Genomic DNA, 14227 nt, shown 5'->3' with positions numbered 1-14227 from the left:
GTTAGAAACCTTGGTGTTTTCCTGCTCTTTCAAACTCGAGAAATCGACCTCCTCTGTGGTAAAAACTGTTTCAACCAGCTGCGTCAGATATCTAAAGCAAAGCCATACCTCCCTTTGAAGGACCTCGAAAAGCTTATTCACACTACTGTAATTCCCTCTACTCGGGCCTCCCACCTTCCTCTGTTCACCGGCTCCAGTTAGCTTGAAACGCAGCTGCGTGTCTCTTAACTGGTACTAGAAATTTCCCCACATCACACCAGTTTTAGCCAACCTACATTGGCTCCCTGTTGATTATCGTATCAATTTCAAAAATTCTCTTGCATACCTTTAAAATTTTAAACAATTTGGCTCCCAGCTATCTATGCAAACTCATTTGTATATCCCTAATAAGGCACTTGATCTTCCAATCAAATGCTCCTGACGCAACCAAGGTCCCGTCTGAAGTCCAGACTCTGGAGTAACCTCCCTCCTTATATTCGTTCCTCCGAGTCCATCCAGTCTGGCTTTTGATTCAAACTAATATGTTATTTCGTGGCTAGTTATGTTTTTTTTACCCGTATTGTTCATATTGTTTCCTGCCTCCTTTTAACCGTTTCTTTTTTATTCTGTCTTATGCTATTGCTCTGACCGACTGTGAAGCACTTTGGGCAACTTTGTTGTTTATTATGTGCTATAGAAATAAATTTTGATTTGATTTGAATTTCAAGGCAGCAGCCAGGGATCAGAGGGCTTCAGGTTCAGCGAGCTCAGGATCGTATCTCTGCTTTTTGCTTATGATGTGCTTCCTTTGGTTTCATCGAGCTACAGCAGACAGCTTGCAGTGGGGCTGTTTGCAGCGCTGCATCTCTGTGCTGGCTTTGGAGCACCTGGTGTCCCCCAGAGGAGGCTGACGAGGTCTATGCTGCAGTGTCCCGGGCCCAGACCAGGTTAAGATGCACAAAAATATTTATGGATATTTTGGGGACTTCTTTTGATTTTACAACACATTTCTCTACATTATGTAACAAGATTTCACAATTTAAGTTCATAACAAAGAAAAAGATTGAAATACTGATGTCGACGTTCCTCTGCACTACATTTGTGATGACTAATACTTTGCGATTACAAACTGAAACATACCTCTTTGATTAGGCTGGCTACATAAAGCGCAGTGAGTGGCGTCTGCTCTGCGACCTTCATCACCACAGTGTTACCAGTTGCTAAGGCAGGGCCAAGTTTCCACGCCTGCATCAGCAGAGGGAAGTTCCACTGCAGGAGGAGACAATTATAAGTAAAGATAATTTGACACTTCACCTATAAAATATCCACATCCTGCTTGTATTAACACTTCTGTGACAAAGGAAATCATCCATATCGTTTCTACTAGTGATGGGAATTCCAGCTCTTTTTAGAGAACCGTCTCTTTCGGCTCGACTCACTAAAAAGAGCCGGCTCTTTCTCTTTATATTTTATATCTTAAAAACATATACGGTGGCCCCTAAAGAGAAAAAGCACGTACAAACTCCAAAACAAATTCCTAGAGTTAACTGAACTTCCAAAACAGCTACCCTGATCACTTAAATCACACAATTGAAAGCATATGTGTGTTGTTTGTGTATTTATACACAGGCACTCATATATATTCAAATAATAATTTACCTGTTACTACCACACACCAAATCAGGTCGTTGGTACTTGCTGGCTTGTGTAGCCACGAGGTAACAAAAGCTCAACACTGCCCCCTAGCATCCTGAAGCACTTCTGTTGTGTTTTGGAGTTTGTACGTGCTCTCACAATTTTCTGTAACTAATTGCGATTAATCGCAATTACTTGATCAATAGCCGAGTTGCAATGACTTTTTTTTTTCAACCTTTAATTTAACCTTCTAAGACCCAAACTCTTTCGTGGCATGCATTTTAATTTCTCTTTGCTATTTGGGCTGATTGGGAGCTGATGACTGTAAAAACAAAGAATTGCCTGATTTTTTATTAACTGATTTTTGGTTCTGAGAAAAATGAGATCCACATATGAAGATGTAGTTTTAAATTTCAATAGAACAGTGACAGCATAATGTGGATATCAGGCTGTTGTAGAGTAAAATTTAGTATTTTGGTCTAAATAACCCAAAATGTGATGTCCACATTTGAAAACACCATGTCCTAGGAGGCTAAGCTTCTAACTGACATTTATGCAATATAGTGAAGTAAATGCAGAATAAACACAAAGAATGTGTTTTGGAGTTTGTACGTGCTTTGTCTCTAGGGGCCACCGTAAATATACTTTTATTTATTCACTCCACATAAAATGTAATAAATAAATCATATAATACTAAAACCAGCTATTCACATTTCAACTTTTAACTATTTAAATTTTCAGCTTTTTCCTTTTAAACTAATTTAAAGTGAAACAACACAAAACACTGAAGTTGCAGTCCGTTTGGCCTCTCAGGGCCACCGTACAAAACACTGCAAACCACAACACAATAAAATCTAAATTAAAATGTGCAAAAGTTGCACCTTCTCTGTCATATGGGCCTGGGATGATTTTTTGGGAGAGTGTTTTCCTGCTTGGACTTGCATACATAGGATTCACTGCATGAATAAACTTTCTGAATCCTTTATCATCTGCAACTGAAAATAGTTGTGGATGATTACTATACCTTTGTAATGTGACGTTGTTGTCCCTGGCTCTCTCTCTCTCCCTCCCGCTCTGTTCCTGTGCTACTGCGACTGTAACTACCCCCCCCCCCCCCCTCCCCCCGCTCAGCGCAAGCCCCCTTCTCACGTGAGGAGTGAAGCAGAAAAAAGTGTGAGAGAAAGACAAAAAAACAAACCTTGGGAGCCGGCTCGTGTCGTTCACTTCATAGAGTCGGCTCTAAGACCATGAACCAGAGCAGTAACTGTTGTTTCAGTGTTAATATCCAATGATGCTGTATCTGTATAGCTATATCTGGTGTATCGTGGTCTGTGGCTCAGCTGCAGGGGAGGGGTGGTACACTGGGTTCAGGGGGCAGTGCCAGGGGGGGCTGGCAGGCCTCTCCTATTTCAGTAGCATGCTGGGACCTGGGAGAGAGAGGAGCTGGACGGTCTGCGGTCCAGACTGTCAGAACGAGCAAACAGCAGCTACTAGAGCCTGGAAAGGGCAGATTATAAATACATGGATCGCTGTGCGTATATGCAGAGCTCGGCTGAGGATAAAACTACTCTGTGTCTTTCAATCACAGGATAACCAAGTGACATTTACCTCGTTACAATTCGGTAGCAAAAGCTGTTACAAACATACAATCATGTAAAAAAGTCGCACACCCTCTGTCAGCGCTCAGATTGTTCTTATCAGGACGGAGTAAAACAATGACCTGGTCCCTTTTAGGTTTGACCCTCTTCATGTATGTTGGTACACGTCGTTCTGCACAACACGGCAAAAATGTGACCAAGTGTAGAACCTGTTTTATCAGCAATAACTTAAAGTGATACAGAAAATTATGATTTCATCAGTATCTCATATCACTAGACTTTTCTTCAGTCAAGTCTTGAAATTTTTTTAGATGCAACTTTTTAAACGTAAGCCACGTTGCCATGGTAACCTTTCCAAACAGGTGATACTTGCTCCTTCATCTCTTAATCATGCTGTCACTAACTTAGCGTTTCACATGCCCACTGAGGCATTCATTTCATGCCACACTGTATGTACACAGAGGTCACGGGTGACTCTGCAGCCTTCACTCTGCAGGTGTAAAGAGAATATGTGAAGCATCTTTCTACTTCCTTACCGGTATGATCTGTCCACAGACTCCAATGGGTTCATGTCTAGTGTAGCAGAAATAATCTCCATCGATGGGGATGGTCTTTCCCTCCCATTTGTCGGCCCAGCCTGCATAATATCTACACAACAGAAGTGGATTTACACACTGCGGGGTTGGATAAGGAGGCAGCTGAATGCTTCAGCAAGAAATAACAAGGAAATGATTGGACTTTGTAACATCATTTCAGATACACTTTGAAAGGCTCTAAAACTTTGTTGTGTGTTTGTTACCTGAAAACTTTCACTACTGTGGGCAGATCCACTGCATAGGCAACAGCATAGGGCTTCCCATTGTCAAGGGTCTCAAGCTCCTGTGGAAACAACACAACAGTTTCACATGGTATAGAAAACATTGACATAACAAAAGTGCAACATCATGAGGCTCCATGTACTGCAAATGTCGTATAAAGGAACAATGCTGTGTTGGTGCCATCTTTACAGGCTGCAGAGAGACGCTGTAGATGACAGCAATGCTACCCAAGCTCCACAGTCGATCATCAAACCCTGATGAATGTGAACCAAACAGGTCACAGTAAACGATAAAACAGTCCTGTGAAAAAGTCCGATGTCCCACGGGAACACGGGCTTCTTAAGGAAGTATTTCAGAAATGAGAGCGCACAGAAAAGATGACACTTGTGCTTTGTACTTTTTCATAATTGAAGTGAAAAATAAAGAACCTTTGCTCTCGTGGCCAGATGGTTGTAGACAAACTGTTGTCACATTGGCTTGTAGAATATTTTCCCAGTAATCCGATCGTTTATTTCAGTTGGTTTGGACAGGGTTGAGTCACAGGCATTCACAAACTTCACTCTGAACCACAGCTCTTTAAATCCTGTCGTTACGATGCTCGACACTAACACAGCATAGGTGGATGTAACCGACGCCAGTGCGCTACATTCTCAGTGACAGAAAAAGCAGTCGCAACATCTGGAAGACGTCTAAAAGTTATTTCTACCAACTCTTCTCACAAGAACACTGAAAGTTTTATGATTGCAAATAGAGGTAATGCATCAACGAGGATTAAATGTCTGCTCGTGCGGTCGCCGGTTTAGCTCAGCGCGCTGAGCGGGTGGCCACATGCCATACGGCTGAGGGCGGCCAGCCCGCGGCCCCTCCTCGCTCTGCCCCACGCTTTCCTGTCATTTCTTCACTGTGTCTATCAAATAAAGCTGAAAAATGCCAAAAGATATATTTACAAAAGTTTGCTCATGCATGACTATCTCAGAAAGAGCCAAATATTTCCATCAGATACTTTTGCACATGACTGTGGTCACGATGAACAGAGAAGTACAAGAAAAGCTGCTGTCAGAGTTTTAGCCTTTAAGGATCACTCACAGCGAGGTAGGCAGCATCTCTCTCTATAGCATCAGCCAATCTGTTCAGCAGCACGCCACGATGAGAGGCATCCGTCCGTCGCCATGGTGATCCCAACCTGAAGGCATTACTTGCTGCTTTCACTGCCTTCTCCACATCTGCCTGGAAAGACAGCAGTGCAGGATTAGCCGAGCAGTTAGTTAGGAGGTGTTTATAAAGTAATACAGCATCAAACACTGGTTAGGGCCAAGGAAAGCCAAATGAAGGAATTCGTGTGCATTCAAATTGTGGTCAGTAGACAAAGTATAATTCACCAGTCCTCTTTTGATCGATCCGTCAATATTCATATGATACTGTAAATATCCATAACGAAAGAAAAAACATTTACAATCAAATAGAAAAGACAAAATTGAGACTAATACAGATTTATATCGTGCCAAATCACAGCAACAAAAGTCTCAGGACACTTTATGTTGTAAAGTAAAGACACACAGAAACAACAACCATCAAACGACCGCCTTTGAGCAAACACCCGGCAGAACCAGGCTCAGGGAGGGGCAGCCGTGGACGGGAGTGTGGGGAGTAAGGATCAAGACCCACATCAGCTGATTCAGATTGCGTGGCAGAGGACAAAAATAGCGACGCAGTTCAGAGCAGGGATGTGGACATGTGCTTCTGCACACAAGAGGACGAGATAAACAGGTTCCAGGACAGAAACAACCGCACCGTGCTGCTAACACAACTTCAGTTCTTTGCAAGCGTCTGCTAAGACAGCATGCTAACACTAAGCTAGCCAAGAAGCCAGAGTGAATGGCGACCCCAGCACCCTGACCCTCGACCTCAGCAGTAACAGGCAGATGAGCAGTTGGGCTGCAGCCGCCCATTTCTACAGCAGAATCACCGTGGTGATCACTTTCTTGTGCTGGTCTTCATTTTTGCTTTATGCAATCAGTAACGGTTTCATTAAATGAAGGCATGTTGTACAAACCCCATTCATAGAGATATTTAAGAAACATTAATTAACAGTAGCTTCTTTGAAGAAATGGGATCTAATAGACACATTTGGAGGAAGTGATTATTGACGCTATTTAAATATCAATAGTACTGAAAGTAGCTGTGAGTAATGACATGTCTGTGAGATGCTTATGAATATTTTTTTCTCCAACTGTTAAAATTGTATTTGTGAAGAAATCTGTGAAGTTGTTACTAATTAAGATTGAATGAATACTCAGCTGACCACAGCCCGACTCTTACTCTGCCTGGATACAGCGCTGAAGAGAAACCTGGGGTTACTAGTGAGGCGACCGTGGCTCAGGGTTGGGAAGCACATCTGTAACCAGAAGGTCGCCGGTTCGATCCCTGCTCTCTCTGTCCTGGTCGTTGTGTCCTTGGGCAAGACACTTTACCTAACGCCTACTGGTGTTGGCCAGAGGGGCCGGTGGCGCGATATGGCAGCCTCGCTTCTGTCAGTCTGCCCCAGGGCAGCTGTGGCTACAGCTGTAGCTGCCTCCACCAGTGTGTGAATGAATAGTGGCATTGTAAAGCGCTATAAATGCAATCCATTATTATTAGTAAGATGTCCTATATTTACAGAGGGCTTCTTTTTACAACAATAGACTGCTTTCCAGGCTAACTGAGAATCTAAATGAGTGAGATCCCATTTCCTCTCCACCTTACAGGAAAGTTGCTTTAAGGAGTGTGTTTGAGCATTACACCAGGGAGTCAAGTACGTCTGATTTTAGGCTCTCTTTGCTGCGAGGAAGTAACACTGTTAACCAGATAATCAACTTATTTGGAAGTAGATGATCAGACATAAGTTTTCATGTCAAATGTACACATAAATGTAAAGTCATAAGCACTCCCCATGACTCAGCAGCTTGTTTGTTCAGATGCAACTTTGCAAACCTCATCCATGCTGCCACGTTCTTTTTGTTTTATTAGAGAAGAGGGTTTCTGCTGGAAAACCTTCCAGACAAGCCCTTGTTCACTGTCATGAACTTTAATATTTAACATGCTCACTGACATCTGTCGAGTCTGACATGTATTCTTGGGTTTCTTACAATTGGATCTGAGCAGTGGAGCTCTGATAGAGATGTGACCACCTTCAGGGATTTTTATAAAGCTGCTGGGACAAAATATGGACCACAAGCCCCCAAAATTCCTAGTTTCTCTTCATATCTTAATGTTTCCTTCATGAATAGATGATCCACGTCGTACTGGCTGTCATAATGGAGTAATGTTTTATCCACCAGGGTAGCAACTAGGTCACATGACTGAAAACTATGACCACTGTATGATAAAATAAGTTTCCATGGATGGAATGTGTTATTTCATAGGAACAAGAGTAGAATTTTATTTTAAGTCCACCCTGAGTGGCGTCCCAGTCCCCATGCATGTTGAAGAGGCAAATGTGTCAGGGCATCCACGCTGCCACGGACTACAAGGCCCCACCGTGTAAGCGTGTTACCGACACCTCTCTCCCAAATGTACTTAACACATTCCATGCCAGGTTTGAGACCCAAAACAACGAGCCAGCACAGAAAACCATCCCCTCGCCAGACAACCAAGTGCTGTCCCTGACTGCAGCCAGTGTGAGAAGGACTCTCGCTGGGGTCGACCCACACAAAGCTGCTGGACCAGAGGATATACCTGGACGTGTGCTCAGTCTGTGCTGACCAGCTGACTGATGTCCTAGCAGACGTCTTTAACAAGATGTTAGCATTCAGGCCAAAGAGTTCAATCTTTGTTTCATCACAGATTTTTGTTTCTGTTATGTGACTTTTACTGAGGAGCGGCTTCCATGTGGAGTGCTGTAGAAATGGCTCTTTCTAGATGATTCACCTCTCTCCAGTCCAACACTGGCGCTCTGTCAGAGTGACCTTCACCTCACTGACTAAGACCTTTCTATTGTTCAGATTGGCTGGACGGTCAGTGTCCTGTGAACTCCCATCAAGTCACTGTAGAAACATCTGACAGATGCTTGAGTCTCAGGTAAAGGCTGTGAATACTTCTATTATATTTCTGTTTTTCATTTGAAATAGATGTGCAAGTATATTAAGCAGACTTTTTTCACTCAGTGGAACAAGTGAAGCGCTGTGAATACTTCCTGGATTTCTGCATATCTGTAAGCATGTACTGATTTTAATCACAGAAAGTTTAAAAATACAGACAAGTCAGCAGCTACAAGTCACACAGCCTTCTGACACGAAGCCATACTTGAGTCCTAAAAAATCCTCCACACTATTATAATGTATGTTTTTTACATGGATCTGAGCGTTTGCTCTTCATCTGGTTCATCAGCAATCACTGCTGCTCCCAGTTACAGATAACACTGTGGATTTTACAAAGCTCCAATACGAACTAAATATGAACACACATAAACATGTACCTACAGTCAGCATATGGTAAATTCATTATGGTCAGTCCATCTGAGCCTGCCTTTCACCAGCACAGCCAGCACTAAGCAGCTGCTCAGTGTCACAGGTAAAGTGCTGAGAACTGGTGATGGCGCAGCCTGAGCCTGTAAGTCTGAGCTCAGGGTTGATGATCCCTGAAAGACACTGTAAGGTTCATCACTTACAAGGTGTAAAAACAGCTGGGCAAAAACTTGTCTGTACTTTTAGTGTCCACTCACATCTGGTTACACACAGACACTTTGCTACAGTAACAGTCCCACAGGTTATGGGTTAGTGGAAGAACGTAGACTTTAGATTAGTGATGCGCGAATCATGAACGAATCGTTCATTACTCGAGAATCACTTTACTGACTCATGAATCATGATTCACAAGCCCAACTGACTCACTGACTCATCCCTGTTGCTGTTAGCAGCAATGTATCTAGCTTATAATTAAAATTGTGGAGAAAAACACAACATCCAGTATCTTAACAAAAAAATTTCTGCTCTGAACTGGAAGAAAAAACCCTGAGTAGAAGCTCACATCAAGAAAATAGCTCCTCGGTTCACAGTAGCATCGCTCTGCTAACATGCTAACAGCACATTTGAGCTACTCACCCCCTCCCTCCTGTGCTGAATCATAGAGCGAGCGAACGAATCACTCACTCACTCACTCACTCACTCACTCACCCCCTCCCTCCTGGCTCACAGCTTCTTCTTCTTCTTGGTTGGCAACCAATGTTAAGGCGCATTACCGCCCCCTGGCTCACAGCTCAGTGGACATTTAGATGAGAAAATATATATTTAACACATTTAAGGAAAATACTAATAAAATAAAAAATAAAAATATATTAAAATAAAATAAAATAAATGTTTATTAAGCAATTTTGATAGGAAATTGCTTAATTTTAGAAATGTTTTTGCTCTTTTTTGCTCTATAAAATAGTTGTTTTCTTTTAGAATCATTCATCTTAGCAGTAGGATTTACATGAAAAGAGAAACAAATTAAGTTTGAGTGAAAATGTACATTTTTTGCACACTCTGGTCGACTGACTCAGTGAATCAAATGACTGAAAAATCGATTCACTTTGGTGAGTGACTCATTAAAACTCGATTCAGTAAAAAGAATCAAATTTACCATCACTACTTTAGATGGTTAACAACCGACTGCAGGATATCTTTGTGTTTTTACCTTTACAGACTCTTACCTCATCAGCTTCTGCAACCTGACAGATGACTTCACCAGTTGCTGGATTTATCGTAGGAAACGTTTTCCCACTCACTGCATCATGCCACTCATTGTTGATAAAGAGCTGAAACATTAAAAAGGTCAGTACATCATTACGAGTGCAGCGACTGTGATAAAGTAAAACACTCAATACTGTTTCCTGTAATGACTGTAAAACACTGATTTCAAGAAAGCCAATTGAATGTTTTAATGAAATAAAGACAAAGGTCTCGCAGACTTCTGTCAGACATTTTCCTTTTGTATCTTTAAATGTAGCAGGATAAAGAGGAACTTCCACTTCTGTGATTTTTAAAAATGAATTTTGTTTTCATGCTTGACTTTTTATTGTGTTCTTAAAGAGCTTACACAAAGTCACAACTGTCATTTACTGGTGTCTAATAGAAACAATGACACTGCATGTGATATTGTTACCAATTTACCAACTAGCTTCCTAATATTAAGTGTCTCTGGGCAACTGTTGTTGTAATTTGTTGCTCACTAAATAACGAACTGAACTCTTAGCCACAAAGTCCAAACTTTAACACCAGCTAAATGCAGACAGACGTATACTACAGCCCGCTGCTACACTGGCAGGTAAATGTTTATACAAAGGCTGCAACGATTCATCAAGAAACTCATCGAAGCCAATTCTTTGTGTTGATGCTTCGTTTAACGCACAGCTCTGACGCGCTCAGTGGTGACGATGGAAACATAACCATAGTTGGGTTTATGACTGAACGATCTCAGGAAATGATCTAATTACGATTTTTCTGGCAGATATTGTGATTTCAATTCAATTCACGATTTTCTTCAAATTAACCTTCAGCACAAAATTCACAGGGTACAGTAACACTAACAAACGTGACAGAAAATGACGTCATATCATCAAAAAATAATGCCGTTACTCTAATGTAGCATGAAAAGTAAAGGTAAGAAGTGATTTCAAATGTATTTCTTAATAAGAAACATGCATGTAACTCTCTAAAGTTTTTGACCAATGGCAGTTATTACAAATGAGGAACTGAAAGAGCCATTTTTGACTGTCTTAACTTAAAAAATCCTTAATTGTGTGAAGTTAAACAAGCTTGAGAATCAAGTTAATAATTACTAATTAGAAAAACAAAATTCAACAATTCCAACAAAGGAAAAAGCCTCTGCTTTGACCACATATCAGTAACACTCTGCTTGTTCTTTACACTCTCACAGCTGTGGGATGGTCAGCTGGACAGTAGGTGTGGGGGGGTATCGCATATCTGCTGTCCAGCGTGGGGAGGTTTGTATTTAGTGACCGTGTTAACACACACCACGTCCCTGGCTATATGGGCTCAAAATGTGGTCATAAATATTGTGTACTTGTAAATCAGTTTCGTATGTGTAAAAAGATTTGTGCGTGGACTTTGCCAAAAAACCCTGCAAGTTACAAGTACGAAGTTTGACCCTATTTTTCTTCCTTTCATCTGATTGGTCAATGCCATGTCAATCACAAATGTAACAATCCAATCAGAGAACAGATGGCTTTTATGAAACTGCAGGTAACAGGGACCATGCTGATACAAGAAACACGCGTGACCCGTGGATCTTCAGAGAGTCTCCATGAGCACAAGGACAACATTTAAAGAGGAGTTCTTTTGACTTTCTCAGTCTTGGCCATCTCCTCCTCTGCCCGTGAGCTCAGTCACTGCACACCACGCAGCAGAAGGTCTCCGTTACTGCAGAGCGCAGTGCTCTGCAGTAACGGAGACCTTCTCCCTCAGGATCGGAGGGAGCACAGCTCAGCTGAGTGAGTTTTCACAACAAATACCGGAGAAACAAGAATCATCCCATACTGGCCGTTTCTGTCGTGCATAGATTAAATCTTCATGATCTTGTTGTGAAATCCCACGAGCTCAGCGTGGCGCAGCGCTCAGAGTTATATAAGCTCCAAGTGAAAGCTGAGCGTGACCTGTTGCTGCTTCACTGTTAGCTCTGTGAGCAGCTCGTCCCTCCTATCATAGCTCTGCATGCAGAGTGCTGGAAGCACAGCACCGCGCAGTTTATACACTTTATAGCGCTTTAATAGCGCTCCTGTCACGCTGCGCGCACTTGTTGATTACGCAGTTGGCTAACATCCAACATCTCGTCAGCGCAGTAACAACCGCTGGAGCGACTCTACCTTGTTGTAGTGGACCTCCGGCTGGGTGCTGGGTGCTGGGATGGCGGCTGCAGAGTAGTGACAGACCGGCAGTCGTCTTAGTGTTGGAAGGCTCCGAAAAAGCACAGCGCGAAGCATGATTCCTGCTGCTGAACACCGAGACAGCGAGCTGCAAACACGGGAGATGTGGGTGAAGGTCGCGGCGGGGGGGCTGAGCAGCACCATCAGGGCCGCCCACTTTCATGACGCCTTGTCACGTGGAAACGGATTAAGACAGACGAGGGTGGGAAAAGTGAAGGTAAAGCAAAAGTGCCTTCAACCTGCGCTCTACCAAAAGAAGACCGCAAAGAGACTTCCGGTCCTGTAGAAGTCTGTGAAAACTGCTTTTTGTATTGAGCCCTACGAACACTTTCCACACTGATCACGTTGAATCAAAAGCCCAGTCTGTTTGTGGATCTCACTCATGCTGGAGGATCACCCGTGGAACCTTTCATACCCACCAGATCTCTGATGGGCTCACGCCATTACACTGGTCTGTGTACTTTCAAACTTACAGTGACTCCTAACGGACCTTCACTTCAGCGAGGTCAAGGTTACAGCCATTTTTGTAGTTTTCAGCGGGTTTTCAGTCATTGTCAACCAGTGACAAGAAGCCCAATCAAGGTCTTTCTGTACTTTTCACACTACAACAGGGTGTGAAGTGCGCTGATGTTTCATTTAAATACCAGTTTAATGCTAATGATATAACTGTCAGTTTAAACGAATTTATTGTATTGATATCCATATAAGCTGCACAGAATCTTGAGGCTACTACAATATACCTCTGCTGTCTGGACAAAAAGTGCATGCATTTCCAAAGCTTGGCTTTAATCACACCAGTACTCAGTCACACTAGTTTTTGGAAAACCTGACTTTGTTCCTTCTGTTTACTCTGCTGCTGCCACAATGTTAACCTGAGATTCAACCGTATGCAGGACTGAGGTCACAAGAGGGTTTTTTTTTTTATCAAACTTTTATTGTTTTTAGACAAACACAAACATATAATCACTATTATCAAAAATAAAATAAAAGGTAAGCAATCAACAACAGAAAGAAAGACAACTTCAAAGACCAGAGAGAAAAGGAAAAAGCTGCTCTGAAAGGAAGCATGAGAAAAAGAAAGAAGGGGGAGGTAAACAGCCCAGAGCAAAAGATGTGGGAGCACTGTTGTCCCCAGCTCGGGCCCAAAGTTTCACTGCGTCTGTTTTAGCTCCATGGGTTTGAGCTGCAGGCAGTTCAAGATAAGCAAAATCAATAAACGCTGCCCACTGCTGCCAGTGAGCAACTGAAGTTTCCAGTGACAGTCAACTTTTTTTTTACAGCTATCAAGCCCAGCTTAAAAACAAAAGACAAACATCTCTGAGCCTTATTTTGTTTGACTTGATATAAGTCGTTTATAGTAGAACAGACATGTGTAATAAAGTAGACAGTAGATGCTCCAATACATTAGAATTTTCTAATGTTTTTTCCAATGGATGGTTCAGCAGTTATTAGATTCAATTCAGTTCAGTTTTATTTATATATCCCATAATTTCTTCACCTGCTTGCATTTAAATCCAGATCTAGGGTTCGTTCCAATAGATTGAAGAAGGTTCCTCACTGACAGACCTGACCCCAAAACAATGAAATGGTGGCAAAAATAACAGTTCTTCCAATTCTCTAAATATTAAGGAAAGGAACTTAAATGCACAACTGAACTCTGCCAGGTGCTCCTAGCACACCCTCACTATACCAGGTCTGTCCAGTGTCCTCTCTTGCCATCAACCCACTACCCATCGGATCAGTGATCAGTCCCCACCCAAGGCACTCATCCCTATGAGAACCCATCAGATAACATAGACCCTGGGATCACTGGAACACACACACCCTCCCACCACAGAAAGTTGGGGATTTGTGGAGGGTAGTCTAAGCAACTTAGTTATTTTATTATTGTGCTGTATTAAAAAAATCAAAAGTCTAATTTCGACTTAATTTAACTGGAACAGCTTTGAGAGTAAACTAAAAAAATGTAATTATATCTCACACAAGATTTCTGTCTGACCTTTGTTTAAAAACTACAGGTTCATATAATAGGATATTATTTTATAGGAAACATGAGACGAAGAAAGGAGAGGACACCAGATTTCCAAATGCCAAAGGAAAACTGGAGAATGAGAAGCACAGGAAGGAACAGGAGAGAGGAGACAGTCATATCACAATTTATATCACACAGTTTTAAACATTATTCATAGCAGCCAAACGTGATTCAGACAAATGTGAGTGCTGTACCGGACAGGAAACCATAGAGCAAGCTGCACTACACTATGAAGCTGAGAGCAGGGTTAGAAGAACGAAAGCTG

At 42.2% G+C, this 14227-nt stretch overlaps 1 protein-coding gene and 1 long non-coding RNA gene across 3 annotated transcripts in view; one reads left to right on the top strand and one right to left on the bottom strand.

Annotated features, from left to right (window-relative positions):
- Positions 1 to 8082, top strand: part of LOC143421022 (uncharacterized) — a 46714-nt gene extending 38632 nt beyond the window's left edge. Inside the window, exon 3 of one of the 2 annotated variants that reach the window (XR_013100744.1) lies at positions 8011 to 8082. This is a non-coding gene — a long non-coding RNA (uncharacterized LOC143421022). Of the gene's footprint in view, positions 1 to 807; positions 959 to 8010 lie in introns of those variants that run through there. The other variant, XR_013100745.1, reaches the window with a different exon arrangement.
- LOC101468171 (aldehyde dehydrogenase 2 family member) overlaps positions 1 to 12084 on the bottom strand; it is a 43469-nt gene extending 31385 nt beyond the window's left edge. Inside the window, exons 1-6 of the mRNA XM_004571311.3 lie at positions 11871 to 12084; positions 9699 to 9803; positions 5117 to 5257; positions 4012 to 4091; positions 3749 to 3860; positions 1120 to 1248 (exon numbers count right to left, since the gene is read on the bottom strand). Of these exons, the coding sequence (XP_004571368.1) occupies positions 1120 to 1248; positions 3749 to 3860; positions 4012 to 4091; positions 5117 to 5257; positions 9699 to 9803; positions 11871 to 12074 (771 nt within the window). The 5' untranslated portion in view covers positions 12075 to 12084. The remainder of the gene's footprint in view (positions 1 to 1119; positions 1249 to 3748; positions 3861 to 4011; positions 4092 to 5116; positions 5258 to 9698; positions 9804 to 11870) is intronic.
- Positions 12085 to 14227: the final 2143 nt, after the last annotated feature.

The sequence above is a fragment of the Maylandia zebra genome, linkage group LG11 (genome assembly GCF_041146795.1).
Source record: "Maylandia zebra isolate NMK-2024a linkage group LG11, Mzebra_GT3a, whole genome shotgun sequence".
Taxonomy (NCBI): domain Eukaryota; kingdom Metazoa; phylum Chordata; class Actinopteri; order Cichliformes; family Cichlidae; genus Maylandia; species Maylandia zebra.
Note: the sequence above shows the minus strand (reverse complement) of the source record. Positions and strands in the feature narration are given on the sequence as shown.